Consider the following 20,946-nt stretch of genomic DNA (forward strand, 5'->3'; position numbering starts at 1 on the left):
CGTACTGATTTAATTTCAGACCCCTGTGATGTGCCATCCCTGTGTACACACCCCTATCATCAGTGTCAATTGGTGGGTACCAAAGCAGTGTGTATGTGTCCAATGATTATTCCAGCAAACCTGGCGCCAGTGTGTGGCTCTGATGGACTGACATACCCTAATGCAAAAGCACTCGAAAGCATGAGCTGTCTGGCAAACAGAATCGTTGACGTACAGTATGAGGGGGAGTGCATTGGTGAGTCCTAACCTTCTTTGAGCGGATACCTCTCCTAAGCCAACTGGTTTTCTGGTCGCAAGATTAGAGATTCTAAGACGATTCTAAGACGACGACTGCGAGAACGAGATTGTCTCATATACTAAGTAGAGTGCGCATAAACCAGCGTCATTTTGGCGGGAAAGCATAGTAGCCGTCGTCATTCCACCACAGGTTTTAGTGTCGCAATGAAGAAAACCGGTTATTTAGCAATTAATGAATTCGGCTTTCGTAGAATATGACGAATTAAGCAGATCGGCCAAGGTTGATAACACCCTCCGAGATCTGCTTAATTCTTCATATCCTACGAAAGCCGAATTCATTAATTGTTTTTTTTTATTCATTCGAAATACTTCCTAGTGTAAAACCATAGCTAAAACATGCTTACCTGCGTCGATGTTAAGTTCATCTTCGATAGTGTACGTTTAGGTTTTTCCTGCTCCGCAAATATTCTCCAAATAGCAGATGTCGCCCTCCGAGTTGTCGTCTTGCTGTTTTTGCCATGTTTTTACTATTATTTCGCCTAGTTCCAGCTGTAGTTCTTACTTCATGAAACGAGTGAAATGTCCGCCATTTTTTTTCACAACCAAAACAACTCAACCTCGTTTCCAGGTCTTCTCGGTAACGGTGACTTAACCTGTAGCGGGCTGCATTTTTAACGTCATTTCCTCTTTGAACACAGAATTCATCCAAATTTGGTTATCAGTGACTGGTTATGGTGAATTATGCGTGTGCTTTTAGCCAATCAGAATTGGGGAAATATTTTGAATGAATAATAACAGATGTTAACGTTTTAAGACAGAATCCGTCAGGAAATTGAGTAATTCTAATTTCCAGTGGACAAAAACCTTGTACCAGAATAATTTAAAGCACATCGCATTCTTTTGTACATTTTTCAAGGGCTAAAGATGTAATTAGTCATCTGTAGAAACACCAAAGAAAATTTCTTATGGGAGCCCTAGAAAATAGATGTCAAACATCACAAAATGACATCTTACAATTGACATTTTCAGAGTTTTACCTCTGTTTTTACAATTCTGGTGAAATTTGACATTTATTTTCTCGGGCTCTCATAAGAAATTTTCTTTGGTGTTACTAGAGATGACTAATTACATTTTTAGCCCTTGAAAAATTAAAAAGGAATGCTCTACTTGTTAAATTATTCTGGTACAAGGTTTCTGTACTCAATTTCCTGGTGGATTCCGTCTTAACATTTTGTGTTCGGGAGAATGCTTAACCACCTTCAATAACAATTACCTTGTTAACTTTTCTGAGAATTCGCGAAAAAAAAAACTCGCGTCCTCTGTTTATCTTCGTCTTCAAATCTAAAAGTCTTTATTATTTGCTTTCGGGAGGTGGACATTTCATTGAAGTTTCATCTTTTTCAACTAGAGTGCTATGACTGAGAAAAGTTTGGTATTTGGGATTAGTGCTTGCTTACCGACAACAGGTGGCTACTCTTGGATGTTCAACTGTATAGATTTAGTTCTTGTTTTCACAAGGTGAAGATGGGATTTTTTATACTAACTGAGAGCACGCTCATTGGCCGCGTTTTGTATCCTGGTTTTTGTTAGTTTTGCTGTAGAACTAATGTTATGTCATCCTCGGAGACCCAGGGGCGGTCAGTCGGGCCGGGAGAAATAGCACGACGAAAGTTTTTAAGTACAGGCGGAAAAGCTTTTCCGCCTGTACTTGAAAACTTTTGTAGCGCTATTTCTCCCAGCCCGACTGACCGCCCCTGGGTCTCCGAGGATGATGTTATGTCTTCTGTGTTAAGTTTGCACTGAACAATTGGCAACGGAATATATTGTAGATTTCGGACTTAACTTTGCTATATTTTGGTACTGATGAGGCTAATTAAAATTACTTTTCCATTTACAATAGTTCCAACAGACCCTTGTGACATTTCGCTATGTAGTCATTCTCGGCATCAGTGCCAGGTGGTGGATGGCATGGCAACCTGTGTCTGCAATGAAATCTGCCCGCTTATCTTGATGCCTGTCTGTGGATCTGATGGCCAGACATACCCGAATAACTGCTCCCTTGAGGTTGAAGCATGCGTGACTGGCAAAGAACTTACCGTGGTTGCAATGGGAGAATGCGGTAAAAATAAGTTATCATATTTACATTATTCTCAATCCCAACACTCCTAAATGTTGCCTAAGTCAAAATTAGACATATTTTCAAATTTCATCTTGTAAATTGCTAAAAAACAAGTAGCAGCATTTGAAAGCACGGAAAGAGACGTTTTTTTTCAAGGGTCACACCACGGGATTTCAAGTTAGATGCACCTTACAAGACTCTATCATTCACTCTGGGAGTGCAAAGCGAAACCATAATTAATGGCGAAACATACGATCAACTTGCAGCACGAGTCGTATCATGTAAATCAGACGTACAACAATTATCTGTAATTGTACGGTTTGATTAAGTCGACACTGTTCTCGTTGTGAGCTAATTGAAGAATATCGCATGCGTCTAAGGTATAGCGTGTAAATAGGCCTTTAGAGTTTCGTGGCTGGTAATATTTGTATTTGTTAGTTCGAGTTTCTTAAGTTTAGCGTACATTTTATTTGACTTTCTGGATACTAAATCAGTGGTTGGCACCCATGGTCATGACCTCTGCGTTGGCAGAAAATGAGTACTCGTCAGGAGGAGGGCAAACGGCGGTTAAGGTTTTGGGGGGCGGGGCAGGGTCTGTTATTTATGGTATTCCATTTGGTTCTTGGGCAAGATGTCAACTGGTAAATTGCCCTGTCTCCTCTTCCAGTTGCAATATTCATTTATTTTATTATACTTTACTTTGTTTTTCTTTATCTAACGTACTTTATATTTTTATGTTCATATTTAACAATTATTCGCCGAAGGCGAAGTTAATATTGTTGAATAATCCCCGAGACGAAGTCGAGGGGATTATTCAACCCTATTAACTGAGCCTGACGTGAATAATTGTTTTAGTATATTCACACGACGTGGTCTCAACAGAATCAGAAAGGAAACCATTAAAAACACGATTAGTTTGATTGACGAGTGAATTCTCTCGCGAACATGTAGCCGTAAACAGCAGATGCATAACAACAGTATTTTCAAACATGGCAAATCATAGTTTTAATTGTTTTGTAAACTTTAGCATCAGTGATTGAAAAGAAAGCGTTGAAAGTTTAAATAACTCCCCTTTCTGAGAAGAAACACAGAGCTTTATTTGCTTCTGTCAACTCACCGTGAATGAGACAGTTTTTTTGTCGCTTCTTGCAAATGCTGTTAACAGCGGCTACGATCGAGGTGAGCGTGTTCCTTGCCATGTTAACTTGCTGGCACGTACAGTTTTTTGAAAATATTTGCTTTCCTTCTTTTCTCCGTAAATTAACTTCCATTTCCAGGCAAAATTGGTCTTGCGAGGAAATCCCGAGTTCACAAAACAGTGACAAAGCGGCCTCCTTTTCCGCTGTGGTGGTCAATAAAAACATTGCTTCAAACGTATGAAAGTTAACTACAGTAGATCACTTCGCAAAAATCACGCTGTTTACACACCATGAAGTCTTCTCTTACCTTCAAAATCATCAACTCTGGGATATTCTTGTATTTAAAAAAAGTTCTTACTCTGCCTGGCAAAACACCCAGTTCACTGCAGCGATTTTGTTTTGCTTTATATTCACCGCCCAGCGCGGTGAATATAACGTCATAGTCCGAGATAGCGAACCAATCAGATTGCTTGAATCACCAAGATCATTGAGTGTGTGTATACTAATAACTAATAACATGCAACGAATTCAATAAAGTGAAGTAAAGGATTTCGTTTTAACGGTTAGCGCCAATCGCTGATGTTGTGACCCACCCATTCTGTTACGCTGCCAAACTTTTGAGTGAGCTGGATTTTTTTCCTTTAATAGATCAGTGTGCAAACATGGTGTGCCCCGATCCGAGAAAGTATTGTAGAGTGATGAACGGTTCGGCAAGCTGTGTATGCAATGAGATCTGCACGTCTGACTGGCGTCCTGTTTGTGGATCGGATGGTAAAACGTATCCAAATGAGTGCAGTCTGGAAGTGGAAGCTTGTACAACCGGCAAGAAACTGAGGAAAGTCCATCCTGGAGAATGTGGTAGGGGTAATATATCAGTTAAAATAGTACTGGTGTAAACTTTCTTTTTCGCAGATTGTTTTACTTGTAGACTCAATTTATCTGCTAAGGTCTCCTTTCTCCACATGATCTTAAGCCATGCAAAATTTCCCTCGTACAGTCAACTGCATAAACAACAAATAAATGAAATTTTGAAAAGGAAAGTGGGGGGGGGGGGGGAGGAACTTTACAAGATAACTATGCAGGAATTCAGTCTCAGGGGTCGATTGTTAGCAGATATTCCTTTAGTTCTTGTCCTGACTCCACGTTGAAAAGATGCATTGTGATGATTAGAGGTATTTTGTTCCAAAAGACAGCAGCAGCGTATCTAACAGTGACTTTGCCGTAATGAGGTCTAGGTCGCTGGATAAACATTTGCAGTTGTCCCAACTGTAATTTGCTGATTTCAGTGATATTTTATATGCCTAATCTACTAAACAGTGGTCTATCCTAAGGTGTGATCATTCAGATAAAACTTCTTCAACAGTACTTTCGCATGATTTCATTTATTTTCTAAGTAGTTCTAACTTTTCGAGTCTGTGGAGGGATTCCTTACCATTCAAATGAAACTCTTTGGTAGTACTGTTACATCGTACTATTTTTTCTGCATTTAATAAACGGAACATTCAACATTTTTAGGGGAATTTTAACTTCAGGCACTTCTCGAAGTGAAAAGGCTTAATCAGTTCTTTGTCTTTGCATTTCAGCGGAAAAGTTAACCTGCCCTCGTATTGATCCTACGCCTGTTTGTGCACGGCCTTCGAAACCCAACTGTTTTACAGGTGGACCCAAGTGTGGTGGTGGAAAGGCTTGTTGTCTTGATCATGACTGTACTCATAAGTGTGTCGACCCTGCTTTACCCGATGGTAAGTTGGTATTAAAACAAATATTTCGGTTCCTTGAAAATCGCGGACGTTTAACTTTGAAATTGAAATTTTTTTTGAAAGTCGCGGAAAGGTATAATTTTGTGAGGAGCTTTTAAACGTTTCGTATACTGATTAGTGGGGGTGGGCAATCCTAGAATCGCTGAAGGAGATTCGTTGCATTCAAAGATTTTTATAGATTTGTTTATTGTTTACTTTAGGCAGTAGACCAGGTGAATGTCCAAAGCTAAATCCAATACCAGGATGTGCAGCAGTGAATGGTTGTGTGTCGGACGGTATTTGTAATCTTGGAGAGAGATGCTGCCTTCAAACAAACTGCACCAAGAAATGTGTCAAGGTTGTTGTTCCACCACCACCCCCACCACGTCCCAAACCCAAACCCGGTGAGTTTAAACTATGACATGCTTTCTATTTCAGTCCGTTTATTGGGTGGGGATGGGGAGGGACTTAAAAATAAGACAAACATACGTCCAGATAGTAAATTTTCCGAATGAAGTGCATACCGAAACTCCGAGCAAAGAAACTCGTTTAATCTTCGCGTCTACTCGGGCCTTTGTGCTGGGGACGTAATACATAACATCCCCTCCTTCAAACTTCATGGTTTTAATCGCTTCCTGGTCAGTACAACGAAGTTCAGTGGAAGTACCATCAAAGTCCCCGCCCCCACCCCACCTCCACTGGTGGCGGTTGACGTTTCATTTCCACAATAATCAGCATGTCTATTGGCCGGTCGATTGTGGTTACTTTCCATAACTTTGTTTCCCATGACAGGGAAATACGTATGCAGAGGAATATTTTACTACCTATCGTAATATCTCCTATATTGCTGGAACTTAACCTTGCCTAAAATTAAAGTGTTATTTTGTCATATTTTCAGCTGGTAAGTTGACCTGCCCTCTCATTGATCCAATGCCTGGCTGCGCACGGCCTTCCAAACCCAACTGTTTTACAGGTGGACCTAAGTGTAGTGGTGGAAAGGCTTGTTGTCTTGATCATGATTGTACTCATAAGTGTGTCGACCCTGCTTTACCCGATGGTAAGTTGGCAAACAAATATTTTTGTTCCTTGAACATTGTGACCCTTTTGACAACTGGATGTTGCTTTTTGAAAGACGCGGAAAGGTATAATTTTGTGAGGGGCTTTAAAACGTTTGGTGTACTGATTAATTAAGGGTAGGCAATTCCAGAATCGCTTTTGGAGTTTTGTTGCTTTCAAAAGTTTTTACTAATTTGTTTATCGTTTACTTTAGGTAGTAGACCAGGTGAATGTCCAATGCTAAGTCCAATACCAGGATGTGCAGCAGTGAATGGCTGCGTGTCGGACGGTATTTGTAACCTTGGAGAGAGATGTTGCCTTCAATCAGACTGCACCAAGAAATGTGTTAAGGCTGTTGTTCCTCTAACCCGACCCATGCGCCCACATGGTAAGTACATGGAAAAAAATATAACGATGGCGGGACTCTCAATTCAAGTTTTTGTTGTCTCCCCAAAACAAAATCAAAGTGAAAACTTTGGTGAGCTCGTGGATACGTTGTTTGCAAAATAAAATCAGTAAAATATTTTCTAGGTTTCTTTTTTGTTGAAATGGCATACTCAAGAAAAATTCCGACTGCCGTACATGTACCTGTCAAAACACACTCCCAGTAACTCCGATTTCATTTTCTATCAAGAGAAGATACTTAGAAAACGTTTATTTTCCAAATGTAGTGCGAACAGGAATGTGCGTAAATATTTATTTCGGCTCGTCACTTTTTATTGACTGTTTTCTTGTTTATTTTAAAATTCGTCAAGGGGTATTCGTCTTAGAGAAAAAGCATTCTATGGGCAAACCAAAGAAGGGCAATTGTAACCCACCGTGTCATCCTTATGGAAACTGCGTAAAGGTCAATGGAAAATACACTTGTTCTTGTGCCAGAGCTTGTCCAAGGATATACAGCCCTGTGTGCGGTACAGATGGAGTCACGTATAGTACCGAGTGTATGCGGATGTATTTGGTTTGTAAAAAGGGCACTGATGTTAGGTTCAAGCATTCAGGAAAGTGCAGGGAAGGTCTGTATTGCTTGTAATTCTTTCTTAGATAGCGACTTGTAGTGCAATAAACATCAATGCATGGTTACCTAAACTGTTGAAAGTGCTGAGGTTTTGTTGGCTTGACCTTACGTCGAGTGAGAACACCAAATAACGAATACCAGGTTCAAGTTCTCGTTATTTCGCACTATTCAAGTTGATATAGTATAAGATGGCTTACAGAATCAGTAGGTTAACAAATGATGAAAAGTAAATATAATATACAGGTTTGTTGATATGTGCATAGTGACCAAAGTAGCCGAAGCTTACGTGTTGGTCACATCCGTTCCATTCATCCGTTAGACAAGGTTGTTTGATTTGGGTACGCGTTTATGGCTCGTCTACTCATTTACTTTTTGCTAAGGACGCTGTGTATTCCTTATTTCTCAAACGTGACCAGAGAAGTTTCAGGGGAAATTAACTTTTTATTATACACAAGGTATGGATCGAAAAGTATGTCTAGAAAAAAGAGAGATTTAGAACCACGTTTACGGCCACAAAGGTTGATTTGTACCATCATTTTTATTAATTTTTTTCTTTTTATACTCTTTTACTGGTTACTATATGTATATCTACACAAGAATTACTACAGTCTCAACAAAAGTAGTTGGGACACTTCAACCCAACGCTGTTTTTTTACTTTCTGGCCCGTCTCCTCGTCCTCCCAATGTCCCTTTTTGTTAGTTTTAATGTACTCAATTTCTTATTTGAGAAATTGTCAACGTTAACCTCATGTTCCCCGTTTGCTCTATTAACTTGATTATTAATCTCTTTCCTGTCTCTGTACCGTCAAACACACGGCAACTGAGGCAGCGTGGCCGAACGGTTAGTGCGCTACAATTTCAATCCGGAGGTCCCGAATTCAATCCACTCCCTAACCAACCTCGTTCCCAGGGTTCTCTCTTGCCCGTAGGAGAGAAGCCTGGGAACGAGGTTGCGCCCTAACCTGTGGCTGGGTCCCGAGATCAACTCCTCGGTCACCGTTGTAAACAGGCAACTGATCTGCCTGCGGCCAGTTGGAATTCTTAAAGGAGCTGTGTCACGAAATTCAGCCAAATTAGGTTATTGTAAGATGCCCGTTAAATTAAAAGAAACATAAAAATAACCGCTTAAAACATTAAGGTGACTCGACCCAGTTTTTTTTAGGGGGTACCATCCTACTTTGAAGCTCTCTGGTATCCCCACCTTTAAATTTATCGTAAGTCTAACATATAGAATGGATAACATATAGATCAATCTACAATATAACATAAAATTTTTGGCGATCGGAGTAAATGTCACGTGGTTATACTGCCACGCCCCTTTGAGGTCTGAGTCGAAAATCTGCTGTTGCCGGCATTTTTTGGTGAAAATCTCTCGGCTTCACATAGTGCGCATTAGTGCCTTGCGCTGAACAGAGTTTCACCAAAATCGCAAAGACCCAATTCGAGAAATTCAGCGGTTTCCAAATTTAGGTCATAATTTATGCGAAAATGATAAGCAAACTTTACACGGATTATATCTAATAAACTATGAGCTGCATTTTGGGCATCCTTATAACAGATGGGTCCTTGCAAGTCAGCAAAACAATTTAGGGCCTTGTAAATGCGCGCGATTTCGAGCAAAGCAAACATTTAGAAATTATAGTTTTCGCTATTTGTTGACGTTTGTCAGCGTTTAAGAGTCAATCTCACGAAAAAAAGCATTTTCTTAAAAATTCGTAGTTTTTTTTTCCTTCAAACTTTTTCAGGGCCACAATTGATTACCTAACAACCCGGACTCTGAATTTCATGGTCATTGAAAAACTGTGACATTATCTTCTATAAGCCCAAACTTGAGTAAACATTGAAGATTTTAGCGTTTTGGCTGAGTTTGTGCTTTGGGAGTTGTCTATTGTTTCTAGTCTGTCATTATACAGCATTCTTGTTCCGCACGGGTGCAATGACCGCGCTTGGCTGACTTATGATTAAAAATTGTGAGTTAAACCTCTACGTATCACGCGATGGCCTGTCTCACTGTACCAAAATTATCATATTTTGGTGAAACTCTGTTCAGCGCAAGGCACTAATGCGAACTATGTGTAGCCTAGAGATTTTCACCAAAAAATGCCGGCAACAGCAGATTTTCGACTCAGACTTCAAAGGGGCGTGGCATTATAACCACGTGACATTTACTCCGATCGCCAAAAATTTTATGTTATATTGTAGATTGATCTATATGTTATCCATTCTACGTGTAAGACTTACAATAAAAGTAAAGGTGGGGATACCAGAGAGCTTCAAAGTAGGATGGTACCCCCTAAAAAAAACTGGGTCGAGTCACCTTAAAGGAAGGTTAAAATTACGCAACAGATACAACAGCTACCACGGATGGGCAAAACTGAAGAAGATTGAAACGGATTGAAATCAGGGTTTTTGAAAACTGCTCAGCCTAACAGTTTTTCAAAGTTTATCTCTGCTGTTTGCAGCTTCAAAAATAATGCTCAGGGGACATGTTTATTTGTCTCTTATCTCTTATTTGTCATTTACATGTAATTTGTTTGCCTACTTTAAGGGCGAATAATTGGCAAAATAAAACAAAATGAACTGGACTGCGGTGACACAGCCCCTTTAACCTTGTGAGCCACAATGAAAGCTATTGGTTTACCAGTACATGCAATTGTGTCACTCCAAAAAGGTTAGTTTTCAGCTTCTTAGCAGAATGTGCTAATCTTCATCTCCAGAGAAACATGAAGACCAGTGCCCTGTTCTGAACCCCACCCCCATGTGTGCTTCGGTCACTGGCTGCTCAAATCACTCAGAATGTCAAGAAAGTGAAAAATGCTGCTTGGGACGAGACTGTGTTCGAACTTGTGTGGCTAAGGCCAAACCAGGACAGTGCCCCGTCATCAAGCGGTTACCTTGTCCTTTGATTCTCAAGCCTGATGAGTGCACCACCGACTGGGACTGCGCTGGTGATCTTAAGTGTTGTTCCGATGGATGTACTAAAAAATGCTCTTCTGGGTTTCTGACGGAAAAGAGAGGTGGGTTGATGTGTGTTAAATAGCAACTCTCAGGATCTGATTAATAATTAGCCTTTCTTTCTGCTATAGATTTTAGTGAACAATAACTAAGAGAATTCGGGATAATATCAATAAGTTATCATATGGCTGCTCATTTTGCCTACTCTCATCGCCTTTCTACTCGGCAATCTATTTGATATTATAAGGAGAAGTTAAATGTCAATCATTTCTATGAGTTAAAGGGTTAATGGTTATGTGTCACTCAGTTTGGGCAGTTAGCCGCTAGAAACTGGCCTCTTAGCTGAGTGAAACAAAACTTCGCAAAGTGGACAGAACTGTTGTGGCACGGGGCGTTACCTTTCAAGCCGTAGTCAGACAAAAACGCAGTTTATTCAAGTGTCAATGTATTTACACGAAAGTGCTAACTGAGGGCACTGTTTTTAACGTCTCCTACGTTGAGATGGGACCGTCATTTCTACGTGCTCAGCGCTATCCACGCCACAGAATGTCTAGCCGCTTGTCAGGTAAAGGTCTGATCAGAGCGGACATAACCTGCGTAGCAGGCGCTTGGAAATAGTGGGCGAAAGAGAGAACGGGCGCGCGCGAGGGAGACACGCGAGGCGTGTCTCCTTCTCGCGCGCCCGTTTTTTTCCTGTGCCCACTACTTCCAAGCGCCTTCCACGCAGGCTAGAGCGGACATGAACCTAGGGAATCCATCTGGCAAGGCCGATGCCCTTGCCATTCGGCACTGGTGACTCATAGTCGTTTCCATAAAGCGAAACCCAAACTTAAGCAGCCACTTTATTTTTGTCTTCCTTAGCTTCAGAGAATCCTTGCAAGTTTTCAATGTGCAGATATCCTCGTCCAGTCTGCAAGGCCATCGGAAAGAAAGCTACGTGCCAGTGCCGAAAGAAATGCCCGAGACATTACGATCCAGTGTGTGCTTCAAATGGGGAAACATACAACAACATGTGTTTGCTGGAATTGACTGCTTGTTTATTGGAGGACACAGGCATGCCAGCTGAAAAACTAACGTACCTTGCTAATGGAAACTGTACAGGTAGGAATTGTGGCGGATCTCGCACATACTTCAAAAACTGGTTCTCTCAAAGGATTGTATATCTCCGTTTTAAAACTGTCCAGTCCAATCTTGGGGACACTTTAACACACGCGGCGATGAAACCAGTCTAATAAAACGATCGAAGTGAACGATTCAAAGCAAGTCCCTGATATAACTGTTTAATCAACAAACATTAGCTTACATTGTGATTGTACTCAAGGCTATCAGTTATCTCCCGGTTCTTTTCCTTAAGTCACGTGTACAGTAAATTCCTGAGTTCAGAATGTTGTATCTAAATTTAGGTACAATTGCATACTATCTCGGCTTCTCCTTAATTCACTTTGTAAGTGTACTCGTTAATAGCTTTTCCTTCCCAACACTGCAGAAGGCCAAAGTATTTCATACATTTCTTGTAAGATTGAATTAATTCATAATGGTTTTCCTTTTATTTTGTTCCGTTAACAGTGGCGCAGATCTGCAGTCTTCCACCTGAAACAGGTCGCTGTCGAGCTTCAATGAAACGATTCTTCTTTAATGCAACCTCACGTAAATGTGAAGAGTTTAGATTCGGTGGCTGTGAAGGAAATGCCAACAGATTTGACAGCGAGGAGGAATGCCAAGACTACTGTGGATGTAAGTTAGCTGGGAAAAATATTTGGACTTAAGGTGAACGTTAATTTGCATTTCAATCGGCACACTTATAGTCCCAGTGCATCAACAGTTCGATTTGTATCGTTGTCGTTCCACAGAGTTCAAACTATGCAATGTTGCTTTGAAGGACGAAATTTATTCCATACTATCATGAGTGAGAAAATACTCCTTAATTTTGGCGCAAAATTTCAGCGTTAATTCATAACCTCACATGTAAAAAGTACAAAATTACTTTTGCAAAGTTCCCAATGTCTTCGTGCCAAGATGGCGTCAATGTTTAAAATTGAAATGAATGAAAATGCCAGCGCATTAAAAGACGCTCCACAAAACCTAAACACACGGAAAAGCAAGAAGGATCAATTCACAGATATTTTGTCGGAAAATTATGAACTTAAGTCAAAACGTACGCTCTAAACTTTTCAGTTTGTCAGTAAGTAGAGTTCTGAATTCGATAAACAAATCAAAAACCCACGATTGTGAGAGTAATTTGTCACCCATGCTATAAAAGTAAAGGCTAGGGAAATTGTTAGGATTTAGACAAAACGCGCGCGAAACTTATTCCTTTATTTCACTCGTCACTCTGATTACGCATGCTTATCTTATTTTCAGCCTTGAATGTGTGTGATTTGAAGCCTTGCCCTGATCCGTATGCCCGCTGCAGTATTTCTGTCTCTGGAGAGCGTCAGTGTTCGTGTCCACAGATCTGCACAGCAGATTACAATCCAGTGTGTGGAACTGATGGTCAGACGTACAGCAATGAATGTCAAATGCGAGTCGCAGCCTGCAGCCATGGAATGATGATAAAAATCAAATCCAGGGGAAAATGTAAAAGTAAGAGTTGGATTTTTGCACTCTAGCTGAGAGAAAATTAACAAACTGATGCCAGTTGTTTATGTGTTTGTCCTCTTACTGATGATCATTCGAGTCATAACATTGTGAAATTGTTGTGAATCTTTGAGACGCAAACCGTGTTTCTCAGCCAGGAATCGCTTCATCTACAAAACTAAAAAAAGTCGTTTGAGCCTAGCAAATCATCAGGGTTGTCATTAACATTTTAAGTTTCTGGGTATATGCAATTTATAGGCGGGAAATTGAACAGCTAGTTTCATTTTTTTTTTTTCCTTTTTGTTTCCTCTCCAAGTAGCCGGGAGTCGTGGTCATAGTTTCTAGGGGCCCTTAGTGACACCCCTGAATCATACTATTGTTAACGAAGTGCGAGGTCTGTTTTTTACTTTGAAGATGCCACTTAGTCTTGTCGTGAGCTTGGCAAACTATGAGCGAGTAATTTTCACTCTCCCGAGCGGCACCTCCAACATTAAAACGTAGTATTCGAGTGAATCAGTGGAAAGAAATCAAAACCGAATTACCTTTTGCAATTTTTCGGAGGCATAAACACGTGGCGTGAAGTTTCAAGTTGCAATCGTCTTAGCCTGAGAAAACACCTGAGATTTCGCGACGCCACGAGTAGTTTCCCCACAAAATAACGACTGAGAAACGAGTGCAAAAATTCCATACTGATGACGCGTCACTATTCAGATCTGGGTAGTGCTTCTGATTGGTTCAAAATTTGCTTCAAACAATCAGATGTACAACCCAGATCTGGGTAGTGACGCGTCATCAGTTTGGAATTTCTACGCTCTTTTCTCAGACTTCATTTCGCGTCGGTGGCGTCGCGAAATCTCGGGTGTTTTCTCACGCTACAATCCTTTCCCTTGTCTTTCTCCTAGATAGTTTAATAGCACTTATATACAGTTCCGTGTAAACAAAACAGGAGTATTGTAGTTTTGTTTACATACCTGCAAATAATTAATATACCGTAAAATTCCGAAAATAAGCCCCTCCATGTATAAGCCCCTCCAAATATAAGCCCCCCAAACCGGTAACGCGAAAAACCCTCCGTTAAATCGCCCCTCCAAATATAAGCCCCCCGGGGGTTGTACTTGGAAAATTGCCCTCAAATACAAAGTAAAAGGGTAAATTTACTTCCAACTATAAGGCTAGCCCAATCGATTTTGAAACGCACCTCCGTAGATAAGCCCCTCCAAAAATAAGCCCCTCAAAAAGGGCCTTTGAAAAATATAAGCCCCGGGGCTTATTTTCGGAATTTTACGGTATCTTTAGTTTTTTCCATACTCGTAAGAGTGCCCTTATAAGCTGTCTGCTCCTACAATTAATTACAAGAAGACATGGGGATTGTGTTGAAACAATTGTATTATCTATTGACGTGCTGCCAGCCATATGGTTTGCTAGGAAATCTACACAGTTGGCTACTTCTCACACTTCTTCTTCTTCTCCTTTTTCATCACAGACAACCCAGGCTTCTGTCCTTCTGTGGACCCACGGGTGTGCTGGGATGGTCATGAAGATGAATGTTTTGATGACGCAAGCTGTGACACAGATGAAAAGTGTTGTCATGATGGCTGCAAGAAGAACTGTATCAAACCTTTATCAGTACCAAGGCGTGGCCCTCCCCGACCAGCTCTACCACGTAAGTAGTGTAGTGTGTGCAGTAAACACCCGCCTGTAACAACAACAAAATTGGTTCTTGTATTTTGGGATACGTATTGGCAATTAAGGCCAAGTAGGTTCTTCATTTCTATGAAGGAGATGTAGTTGTTGGCTACCAGAAAAATAACGAAACTTGAGTTTGGTTCATAAATATACAGTAATTATTCCCAACTGTTCATTACAAACCTCCTTTATGCAAGGCCCATGAAGACAATTACAGTCTGTGCTTCTTATAAACTTGTTTTTGCTGTAGGAATAAGAGGAATACTTGTGTTAGTTATTACAGTTTTGTAGAGTATTTTCTTGTAATATAAATTTGCAATCTCAAATTCAACTCGTTTGTTAAGATGTTTTGCATAATTTAACTGAAACCCATAAATAAGAACCTGCTTGATCTTGCTTGGTTAAACAGGTTCTTGTATTTTTGGGTATTAAAGTGGCAAATTTTTTGCCAGGAGCCCACTAGGTTCTTATACGCGGGGTGTACTGTATCAGTAGGAACCTGTTTAACCCTTTAAGCGCCAATATCCACATACAGATTCTCCTCACTGATTTCCATACATTTCCTTGAAGTATTAGGTGGGAGAATTTGATAACAGCAAACATCTTTCCTTTTGGTGACCACTTGATTGATTCTCATCACCTTTTTCTCTTAATGATATATGGATATTGTTGAAATAAAATTGGTGATGGTTACTCTTGGGACTTTAATTGAAATTGCTTTTTGCCCGTAAGTTGACATTTCAATATGGTAAACTCCGCAAAACTAACGATAATTTACAGAAAGAAATACTAGAAAGTTTTGTGTCACACGAAGCAAAAATAAGGACGTAGATGGGGAGGTTAGTTGTTACAAGCCTCGAAGAGCTCCATGTTAAGCCAAAGCGCAAGACGCTAAGTAAGGGGATGGCGATTTTTGAAAGTAACGACTAAGTGCGAATTATTTTGAATTCAACATACACAGTAGCGTACAGCTAGTCACTCTAGAGTGTTGCAGTGTGGATGAAAATACTTGTCACGTGATTTTTTAAAGCCCAAACCCCAGCCCGAGGCTACGACTAACCCTAACTGTTGAACTAACTAACTTGAAGGTCAAAGCACCATTACTGATTTTGCAATCCCAAGAAAGCCCCTCGGTTAGAGTCAAACTGGCCCTTACATTTCCTGGGGGTGGCAAATATCTAGGTCACGTGATGAAAATCGTTCACTTAAAAAGAGTAACTAGCTGCACCTTGTGCGACAGATTATAATCACGTTATAACGTGCTTGTTTATTGAAGGAATGGTTCCGCACCGTTTACACAAAGTTTCTCCCGCTAAAGACCCATGTAAAAAGTGCAAGTTCCCAAAGACCTTTTGTTCAAGGGATAAGAATGACACAGCGGAATGCTTGTGTCCACAACTTTGCACTCGGGAATTTGCACCAGTCTGTGGCACGGATGGACGTAACTATAGCAACAAATGCCAATTGGAAGTGGAAGCATGCAAACCAGAGAACATTCGTACCTTAAAGGTTAAACACCCTGGACCGTGTGGTAAGTAATGGGAGTAAGCTACGGAATATCTAACAAAACGATTCCATGTTACCGCGCGCTTGTTCAGTGATAGATCATAGGTGACGACAATTGGGGTGAGAACAAACAATGTGACAAGCTAGCCGTAGGCGGTAGTCGAAAGTTGATTTAAAGTTTAGGCAACCTTGCTTCATGGGTTCTTCTTTCGTTTCTTGTAAACAGCTCCTGTTAACCTTCACTACCTCAATACCAAATTATCTCGCAAAGGTTTGAAAACTGCGCGTCGTGTTGAACAAAATGAAGCTAACGTCAAGTTCCATAGCGAGTAAGGTAGACGAACTGAACGTATTTCAGGAATGTTTGTTGTGTTACGAGCAGTCAAAACAAAGATCAAGACACGCGAGCAGGTCACAAGAGCACCAACTTATTAACGTGGTTCCTTGCTGTTTAGTTTACTCACGCCTGATTAGCTTTGTTCTTGCAATATAACGTACATTTCAGAAAATTGTTTTATGGTGTCCACGGTTTTGTCGGTTTGACTGTAACACTGTTTAGAGAGGAGTGGAGGACTGTATCCCCATACCAACACCCACCATAAAAACTGTTGAACTGTCTTTAGTAACTGCTAATACTAAATGAAAAGGACAACCCTTCTGTGACTTATCCCCTCAGTTATGTTAAAGAAACGTTTATGAATATATTTTTCTTTACTCATCAGTTTGTGATCTGCCTCCTGTTGGAGGACCGTGCTTTGGTTACATGCCACGATACTTCTTCAATGCCACCAAAAAACGATGCGAGAGATTCATTTACGGGGGTTGCCGAGGAAACGGCAACAACTTTGAAACCGTTCAAAGCTGTGAGGACAAGTGTATAAGTGAGTAAAGAAATTATTACAATCTACGAAGTAATTTGTCTTTTGCTGTTGTCGCAGAACTGACTTCATGTAATCGCGAAGGTTTAATCGGGAAGTTCGACCGTGTTGTGAAAAAACCTTTCCATTCCACTCTTGGCTGTAATAGTAGTCTATTTATAGAAGCGCCTCCTAAGGAGAAGCAGTCTTATGGTCTGATTATCTCTTTCGACAGGTCCGTGCAAGAATTACAGGTGCCCCTATCCTCGCACGCGCTGTGAATTAGAAGAAGGTTTGCCTGTTTGTAAGTGTCCCGTCATCTGCACAGCGGACTACCGTCCAGTGTGTGGAACAGACGGCAAGACGTACGCAAACATGTGTGGTCTAGAAGCTGCTGCCTGTCATACTAAACATTTTAAACTGGGACTGAAACACCTCGGAGAATGTAAGTTACTTGTACAAGAAACAGCAACGTAACATTCAGTCGAGGGGGGTAAGGCGTTTCCGGCGTGATAACGAGTTTTATCATCAACAATGACCACGTGAACATGTGGGAGACCTTCTCGTGCACTTTCTCGTACTCTTCTTTTTACTTGACAGTACATTGTTAAGGTGGCTCCCAAGAATGAGTTGGCCGTGCGCAGCCTCAGCACTAGAATAGTGCGAACTTTAAAATCCGCGCGACGTCCACGCAAAAATAAACAAAAACATGGCCTCTCTGTTTCGAAATATTTCCCCTAAAAAACTTTATTGACCTTCTGTTGAAGCTCATTGTGCAGAAAGGTTCGTTAGTGTTGGTCAAACATTTATGAGAGGAGACAATGTTATACCGGTTACAAGTCACTATCGATCTCCATCTGAGAGTAAATTGTCTGTATAAACGAAGCAGAAACTTTCCAAAGACAAATCGCAAAGACAAAGTAACTAGATTTCCTTCTGTAACGTATGCTAGATAGCTAGGGTTATTAGTAAATACTCTAGGGAGCCACCTTAAGGTGATGTTACACGGGACGAGTCGCAACGACGATTTTTAGTGCAACACAGCGTTGCAATGTTGGAACAGTGTTGTCACTATTCGAAACAATGTCGCAACAATGTTGCAACGCTGTGTTGCGCTAAAAATCGTCGTTGCGAATCGTCTCGTGTAACATCACCTTTGAACACACGTATCGAGAACGCGAACAAGACGGAAAAAAAACTATTAAAGGGAATAGTCCTTTTTCAATCATATGTTAAATTACTGCTGAATGAAAAAGCCAATGACACAAAAACCGGCAGGAAGGTGCCTAAAATGTGAAATGAATAATAGACAGTGTTGTAAAAAACAGGTCGGCTTCTCCCCGGAATTTGTGAGTACCGTATATTCATTTCAGACGGAGGCCAGCCCTGTCCAGTAAAATTGCGACTTGAGTGATTACATTCAGCAGTCAAAGCGAACTCGGAACTGGACTATGAAATTTTAAAACAGAAGTAGACGATAAATTCAGAACTTAATGCGTGTTACAACCAGCTAAGCCCATTATAGATATGAGAATTTGCACATGCTCAGTAGCTTCTTACTTCTGCTCGTACTAGTGGCCATTGGTAAACGGTAAACTTTCTGTTAACACATAATCTTACCAATTGAAAATTTTAAAAAAATCGAATTAAAAAAAAGCTAGTGGATGCTCATGATAGCAGGGTGAATCTACTAAAAGCAAACATGCGTGTAGAAATTGTCAATGTCGCTCGTTTTTCAAATTTACCTGTTCAGAAAACTAAAAAGACAAAGGGTCGGAATTTCTAATTCAAACCTGTCATTTATTTACTTATTTATTTATTTCTGTCTTTGTTGATTATTTTGTTTACTTTTTGTTCATTGTTAGGCTTGAGTGTCAACCCGTGTGAAGGATTTGTATGCAGTCACCAGGGCGAAAGTTGTGTTGTAAAGCACGGCAAGGCTGCGTGTGTTTGTAATAAAGTATGTACAAGAGAATTAGAGCCATACTGTGCATCGGACGGCAATACATACTCTAACAATTGCACTCTGCAATTGGCTGCGTGTGAAAGTGGAGTATCCTTAACAATTGTACATCCGGGAGAGTGTGGAGGTTAGTATGACGAAAGAGATTTACTTGTATTCATTGCTCGATATTTCAGAAAACCTTTTTCGCCATTATTTTCTGTCGTCCCAGTGTAGATCATTTTGTTTATTCACGGAGATATTCTCTTTTAAGGTGCGAAATACATTATCCTTACGTGATCTACAAATAGAGTAACAACAAATGAACGAGGTCTTAAACAAAAGAACATGGTCTTAAGTACATGAAAAAGAATTGTAACTCGGCAAGTGTTTGCGTTTCTAGGTTGTCAGAAGGAAAGGAATAAGAACAACAAAGATGTTTTAAAATTTTGTTTGTCTTTATCAAGTGTTTTGTCGGGTTCTGTAACATTTCTTTGTCCTTCTCTTCCGAGACTGCTTAAGTGCATGTTGTTTTAAATCGTTTGATAAAAATCTTGCTGTTTTATTGTTTGTTTGTTTTTTCAGTGATTCACAACTTTTTTACTATCTTGCCTGTCTGCCATTCAACAACCAAATAAGAGTTATCACTGTACACACCATACAACCAGGAAGAAAACATTTTTCTAATAATCATGACAAATTTTAAATGCGCTTATGAAAAACAAGTCACAGAGGCTAAAACCCGGGCCCCATAAATGACTGAATATCATGAGTTGCTCTTTAACGTCTGATATATGCGTTACTCTGTTATTGTGCGTCATGCAACAAAAAAGTTTTCGTCCAGAAGTTGCCCCGCAACTTGATTTTGTTTCGAATGGTTGGTTGCCCTGTGGCGTAAATATCACCTCACCTTTATTTTGTTGTAAACAGAGCAGTCTGACGATCCCTGTCTGTCAGTCAAGTGTCCATTCCATGGTGTCTGCCAGATATCACAAGCTGGTGATCCTGTGTGTCAATGCGTCACAGAATGCCCAGACATTTATGACCCTGTTTGCGGCTCGGACGGAAAGAACTACTCGAGTGAATGCGTTCTTAAGTCACAGGCTTGCCAAGCCAAGACTGCAGTCCGGGTGGTTGGTAGCCCTAAAAAGTGTGGTAAGTTCGAAAGTCATTCTTCGCCAGTTGTTTAAAAGGTGGATAACGCTATCCAGCGGATAAATCTCCATCCAGTGGATAACCAAATTGGTTTCCCTAATACTTATCCGCTGGATAGTGATTTGTTCGGTGGATAGCGTTATTTAACTTGGCCAGAAGAGTTGAAGCTCGAAAATGGTACAACGTCTTTCTCTGTGTTTTAGTGGAGATCTCAGCAGTTTTAACTAGTTTCGATGGGGCGGCATTTGTTTATTTCCAGACACAAAGCTGTTGCGCACCGTTGGAAAACGTTGTGTAGTCTTGCAACCTTTGTTTGTCCATAGGACATTTCACGTTTTTACTACTTTTGTTGCACTTTATTTGCTTGTTAATATCACACGATTATATTAGTGGGAGAATATTTTTGACCGTTGTGTTCGCAAACCTTACTTACAGTTCTTCACTTTCAACAGCTACAAGAAGGCTGAAGTGCAACTCCTGCCCCGCACGCTCTCACGTCCTTAAACATTTCTGTGAGAGCGATTTTGGTAAGTTAACGTTGTTACCGTCCATGTTATGTAGAAAAGACTGTACTGGCTTTATAATCACTTTTTTTCCCAAAGCATTCAGCCACTGAATTCGCCAATATTTTAGCACCACTAACGTACGCTTCAAGGCATATGTTTGTTACAAAGAACAGTTAGGGAACCTGGATTACCACTCGTGTCTTTATTTGAGAGGGTTTCGCGGTAAAGTAGGTTGATCCGAAAAAGTTCCTCATTCCTCGCATTGTTTGTTATGATGACTTAACTGAATGCTTTTGATGTTTGACGCAGTTATTGAAGGCACGCTTGAAGAGATCCGAAGCACTGAAGATGAAGAAGACTCTTCGGTCTTGATGGTAAAAGTGACCACGATGTTCAAAGGACCGGAATCAATACAAAACAAAATCATCAAGATCAAATTCGCTGACAATTTGAACAG

General features: G+C 40.5%; 1 protein-coding gene across 1 annotated transcript in view; it reads left to right on the plus strand.

The window, feature by feature from the left end:
• LOC140928543 (uncharacterized) overlaps positions 1-20,946 on the plus strand; it is a 45,239-nt gene that overhangs the window by 23,030 nt on the left and 1,263 nt on the right. Inside the window, exons 19-38 of the mRNA XM_073378295.1 lie at positions 20-235; positions 2,138-2,356; positions 4,144-4,353; positions 5,079-5,237; positions 5,456-5,638; positions 6,133-6,291; positions 6,505-6,678; positions 7,046-7,303; positions 10,023-10,322; positions 11,122-11,361; positions 11,827-11,994; positions 12,622-12,843; positions 14,321-14,500; positions 15,800-16,054; positions 16,752-16,910; positions 17,122-17,331; positions 18,752-18,976; positions 19,759-19,983; positions 20,436-20,510; positions 20,799-20,946. Coding sequence (XP_073234396.1) covers positions 20-235; positions 2,138-2,356; positions 4,144-4,353; positions 5,079-5,237; positions 5,456-5,638; positions 6,133-6,291; positions 6,505-6,678; positions 7,046-7,303; positions 10,023-10,322; positions 11,122-11,361; positions 11,827-11,994; positions 12,622-12,843; positions 14,321-14,500; positions 15,800-16,054; positions 16,752-16,910; positions 17,122-17,331; positions 18,752-18,976; positions 19,759-19,983; positions 20,436-20,510; positions 20,799-20,946 — 3,985 coding nt within the window. The remainder of the gene's footprint in view (positions 1-19; positions 236-2,137; positions 2,357-4,143; positions 4,354-5,078; positions 5,238-5,455; positions 5,639-6,132; positions 6,292-6,504; positions 6,679-7,045; positions 7,304-10,022; positions 10,323-11,121; positions 11,362-11,826; positions 11,995-12,621; positions 12,844-14,320; positions 14,501-15,799; positions 16,055-16,751; positions 16,911-17,121; positions 17,332-18,751; positions 18,977-19,758; positions 19,984-20,435; positions 20,511-20,798) is intronic.

The sequence above is a fragment of the Porites lutea genome, chromosome 2 (assembly GCF_958299795.1).
Source record: "Porites lutea chromosome 2, jaPorLute2.1, whole genome shotgun sequence".
Taxonomy (NCBI): Eukaryota; Metazoa; Cnidaria; class Anthozoa; order Scleractinia; family Poritidae; genus Porites; species Porites lutea.